This window comes from Oratosquilla oratoria, chromosome 34, assembly GCF_046742065.1.
Source record: "Oratosquilla oratoria isolate Oo_2021 chromosome 34, ASM4674206v1, whole genome shotgun sequence".
Classification (NCBI taxonomy): Eukaryota; Metazoa; Arthropoda; class Malacostraca; order Stomatopoda; family Squillidae; genus Oratosquilla; species Oratosquilla oratoria.
In genome coordinates this window covers 42,899,990-42,905,214 of record NC_134810.1, presented here as the reverse complement: position 1 = coordinate 42,905,214, position 5,225 = coordinate 42,899,990, and the positions used below count along the sequence as shown (strand labels likewise).

General features: G+C 36.8%; 1 protein-coding gene across 3 annotated transcripts in view; it reads left to right on the top strand.

Moving 5' to 3' along the window:
• The first annotated feature begins 280 nt into the window (after positions 1–280).
• Positions 281–5,225, top strand: part of LOC143018265 (uncharacterized) — a 47,903-nt gene continuing 42,958 nt past the window's right edge. For 2 of the 3 annotated variants that reach the window (XM_076173536.1, XM_076173534.1), the window contains exons 1-3: positions 281–412; positions 2,291–2,398; positions 3,809–3,922. In XM_076173536.1, the coding sequence (XP_076029651.1) occupies positions 2,308–2,398; positions 3,809–3,922 (205 nt within the window). In that variant the 5' untranslated portion in view covers positions 281–412; positions 2,291–2,307. The remainder of the gene's footprint in view (positions 413–2,290; positions 2,399–3,808; positions 3,923–5,225) is intronic. The other variant, XM_076173535.1, reaches the window with a different exon arrangement.

The window sequence follows — 5,225 nt, the reverse complement described above, 5'->3', positions numbered from 1 at the left end:
AAGCTCATTGGCCGAGCGGGTTAGGGCGTCGTTGCTTGCAGCGAAGGTTGAGGGGATGGCGGTTCGAATCCTACCACCGGCTAAGTTGAACCAAAGGCATGGTTCATTAAATTCCACGCCACAAAGTCCTCTGTGAGGGGCACTATCCTAGCCTCCCGATAAGGGGGGGGGGGTTTGTGACGTTAACCATATCATCAAAACAAGTTTATTTTGAATGTATCAATTTTCTCTTATCAGAGACAAGTGTTCACTGAGCTATAAATCAAACGACGTCACTGCCTGGGCCAGAAGAGGGATTTCTCGGCGGTTGGCGACAGTCCCACGGCGAATTTCGAACGAGAGAGTTGCTCACTACTCCACTAGTCACGGAAACTTCTATCATTTCAGATCCTCCGTCCGTATCTCCTAACAAGTAATGTTTTTGTTTTGTGTGTTTTTATTTCTGTCGCTGTCTCTATGTCTGTTTGTGTTCTTTTTTTTTTTGCGTGTCTATGTCTTTGTATGTATGTTTCTAAGTGCCTGCGTGTTTGTCTCTGTCCATCTGTCTGTCTCTGTCTCTGTGTCTTCAGGTGAGATGTTGTCCAGAAATTTATGTTTGGCGTTTCATAGAAGTTGATTAGAATCGCCCGGTGGTTGACAGAATAAACCTACAACAGATCGAGATTGAATTAAAACTGGCCTGCGCAGACATTGCAAACGCTTCATAGAATTCAGTTCTGTTAATCTACAAATTAATTGTGACTATAAGAAATGTGCTGCCTTATGTCGGCATTTATTATACCTTCATGTTTGCACTAAGAACCCACTATTATTTGGATTTAAGAAAAGAAGAAAATAACGGATTTCCGTATATTTCGATCACTTGCTGTGATCCTCTTCACGCGGAATACATAGACAAGAGAACATACACATATTATATACAGATGAGAGAGGTAAAGTTAGGGAACATGGACAAGTCAACTCATGTGGCATCTATATTGTTGTGCGGGTTATGTGGTAAATCGTCCGCTTTTACAATATGGGGAAATAATTGATCAACTGCCAAGGTGGTTATGTAATCTGGTGACCATTGGCCTTTTGAGATGTTAAAATTCGGGAATTGTTTTATTAAGGAAGATTCAATTATTTTCCTTTTGTAACTACATTTGGATTTGAAAATGGTTTTTGCCTCGTCCCAATTTATTCTGTGATTGTTGTTGGCTACGTGTTGAAATACCGCGGAGTTATGTTCAGCATATTTAACTGAGTTTTTATGTTCTTTAATTCTCGTTTTTAATCCTCTGCCCGTTTGTCCCCAGTACACTTCATCACAATCTGAGCAAGGTAATTTGTAAACTCCGGGATTAATGTCTTGTGTTGGTCTGTGATGAACGTTAACTACTTTTCTGAAAAGATTGTTAGGATAACTAAAAATAATATTTACTCTATCTTTTGGCAACATTTGAGAGAAATTATTGATGGATTGGTTAAAAGGAAGTTTTAGGCAGTGTTTGTTCCATTTTTGATGTTGAGATGGATGGGAAGTGGATTTATAATAACTGGTTTTGGCTTTGCTTAAGGCCTTGTTTGTAAACCAGTCTGGGTACCCTAATCTTTTCAACTGAGTTTTGATGACGGAAATCTCTGAATCTAAATAAGATGGGCTACATAAGATTATGTAGCCCATCTTATTTAGATTCAGAGATTTCCGTCATCAAAACTCAGTTGAAAAGATAATTAAAAACGAGAATTAAAGAACATAAAAACTCAGTTAAATATGCTCAACATAACTCCGCGGTATTTCAACACGTAGCCAACAACAATCACAGAATAAATTGGGACGAGGCAAAAACCATTTTCAAATCCAAATGTAGTTACAAAAGGAAAATAATTGAATCTTCCTTAATAAAACAATTCCCGAATTTTAACATCTCAAAAGGCCAATGGTCACCAGATTACATAACCACCTTGGCAGTTGATCAATTATTTCCCCATATTGTAAAAGCGGACGATTTACCACATAACCCGCACAACAATATAGATGCCACATGAGTTGACTTGTCCATGTTCCCTAACTTTACCTCTCTCATCTGTATATAATATGTGTATGTTCTCTTGTCTATGTATTCCGCGTGAAGAGGATCACAGCAAGTGATCGAAATATACGGAAATCCGTTATTTTCTTCTTTTCTTAAATCCAAATAATAGTGGGTTCTTAGTGCAATTACTAGTGTGTAACGACATTACTGGACAGTGACTTTCATGTTTCTTATAGCTGTCAGTGTTGAAGTATAATTTTCTTCGTCCAAAGGATCGATTATCACCACCATGATGCTGGGCCTGAACTCGGGCACAGGAGTGGCTCTGCTTCTGATGTGGGCGTCCTGTGTCGTCACGGCTCTACACCTGCCTGATGAAAGTAAGTGGTTAAAAGTGTTAAGACATTTCTTCTGCTCTTCGGACTTCGCTCAGTCCTACGGTGTCCCAATTAATGTTTAGTTCTTCCATTAAACTCTCCAGCCTGTGGTTTTCTGAAAGAGTTCTTACACTGCAAGTATAGACCTTAATTTTCTTCATGTTGTTCAATGTCCAAGTCTCGGATCTGCTTGGGTAGTATTTAAATATATTCAGTAGCACATTACCCGTAAGCGCACAAGGCAATGAGGTTGGACCTTTAGGAGACGATGATCCAACAGAAACGCCCGGTTTTCTTTCGGTTGTGTCATTAATGGTTGCTATGAAGAACTTTTGACATTAATCTCACCTCCCTACCAACTAGTTTCTGGTGATATATCTTTGGTGTCACCTTATTCATTCTATTCGGTGGATCCACATATATATATATATATATATATATATATATATATATATATATATATATATATATATATATGTATATATATATATGTATATATATATATATATATATATATATATATATATATATATATATATATATATATATATATATATATAATATATATATATATATATATATATATATATATATATATATATAAAACTAAAGACCCACTTTCGAAGAAAAATAAACGAAAGTCAAGAGATCCGAAATCTGCTGAAGAGGATCACAGACAGTGATCGAAATTTACGGATCTCTTGACTTTCGCCTATTCTTCTCCGAAAGTGTGTCATGGATCATTAGTGTAATTTTACCAGTGTGATACGACACTATTTTTTGTGATATCTATCTTTATATATATATATATATATATATATATATATATATATATATGTATATATATATGTATATATATATATATATATATATATATATATATATATATATATATATATATATATATTGATTGATTGATTGATTGATTGTCAAATTCTCGGAAAGATATAGAGACGTACAAAAAAGTGGGAACATCATAATTGGAACGATGAGAACTTATTGGCATGGCGTCCTCAGAACCTTTGCCTGAGGACAGAATACGCTCAGGTTCCTCACCGGGAGTGATAAAAAAGGCTGGATTCATTGGACCAAGGGTTTCCTCTTTTCATACGAAGAGTCAAGGATGGAGTAGGATTTGATTCGGTCACCTCCCTTATAAAGGCGATTGATTTTTTTTTTTTTTTTTTTGAACAGGGTACGCGTATCTCATTTCCAAGGACAAGTATCATCATCTTAACATGACAGCTGAATGATAACCAATCATCCTTGTGTTCATCGACCACTTCTAGTTCTAGTCTCTTCCGCCGTGTTCTTATTCTGTCGTGCATTTGTGTTTGTTCTTATCAAGTTTAACATTTTCTTATAGTTTTTCTTTTCAAACAATATTATATAACTTCTACTTTTTCCTTACAGGTGCAGAGCTTTCTCTCGCCAAAGTCAAGGTGGTTGTGTGTACCAACAATAGTGACTGCCGACCTTTCCAAGAGTGCTTGGAGGGCGTCTGCAGTCCAGCTCGCCCAATACCAGGTAAGTCAAGGTGTCGGATAATGGGTCGGGGATTGGAGATAGTTAAAGAAAATGGAGAAAAGTGGGAGTAAGGATGTGAGAAGTTTGTGACATAGTTTGGGAAGGTATGCGAAAGAAGGAAGTTGAAGATAAATGTGGGTAAAGGTAAGGTGATGAGATGTTCATGGATAGAAAAGTGGCAACAGACTGGAAGTGAGTATTAAGGGAGACTGGAGGATGTGGATAGTTTTAGATACTTGGGTGAGAATGTGGCGGGGGAAAGGGAGGAGTGGAGGTGGAGGTAGAATGTAGATTGAGAGAAGCAAGTAAATGCCTTGGGGGATTCAAAAGTGTAATGAGAAATAGACATTTGGGAATAGATGATAAGAGGAAATTGTATGAAAGAGTGATTGTGCCAACCACACAGTATGGGACAGATATTGTTTGACTTCAAAGATGGATAGATTTATAAATGTTAAAAATTCAGAAGAAACTAAGGAATTCTCAACATTTGAAATTCCCATATTTCTATCTTTGTCAGTCTGTGTGACATGCTCTTTAAAGTCATTCTCAGGTAAATAAAGGATTGATATTGCTTTGAACTGAGAGGAATGACTAGACATGATTGTGCTGTTCACAATCTTTGTATTTGTAAAATAATTACCATAGAAGATATTTTGTTTACATATTGTATCATGATGATGCAGTGCATGTTTAGATTGGCTGTGTGCTCTGTCATCATAGATGACCAGTCAGGAGAACTGTGTGTTTGTGTGGACATAAGATTTGATCCACATAAAGAATGGAGATGATTTTTGTCACTAGTGTTTTGTATTGATACAGAATGTGACATGATGATAATTCTTTCAAGTCATTGCAAGAAGTTGCAAATCCTGATCTCTTAGTTGCATAGTTGTCCTTGTAGTCCAGATGGTTAGAAATGTCTCGTAATTTTGAGCATGATGCTGTTCATTCTGGTAGAACTTGATTATCTTGTTAAGCAAATGTTAAGCAGCAGGCACTTCAGGAAAGGCCAAAATGTGAGCTGTAATATAAGATAGGAAGAGAGGAAATGTTTGAATGTGTTTGAAATGAGGTTCCTGAAAAGTATGATTGGGGTTACTAGGCTGGATAGAGTGAGGGTGTGAGGAGGAGAATAGGGGTGGAAAGGGAGTTGGGAGATAGGGTTGATGAAAAAGTATTACGATGATTTGGACACATAGAAAGAATGAGTGAAGAAAGATTAGTAAAAGAGGCGTGGAAGATTCAATTTGGAAGTGGGTAGGAACAACTTCGCCAACCGTGTAGTTAATGAATGGAATAA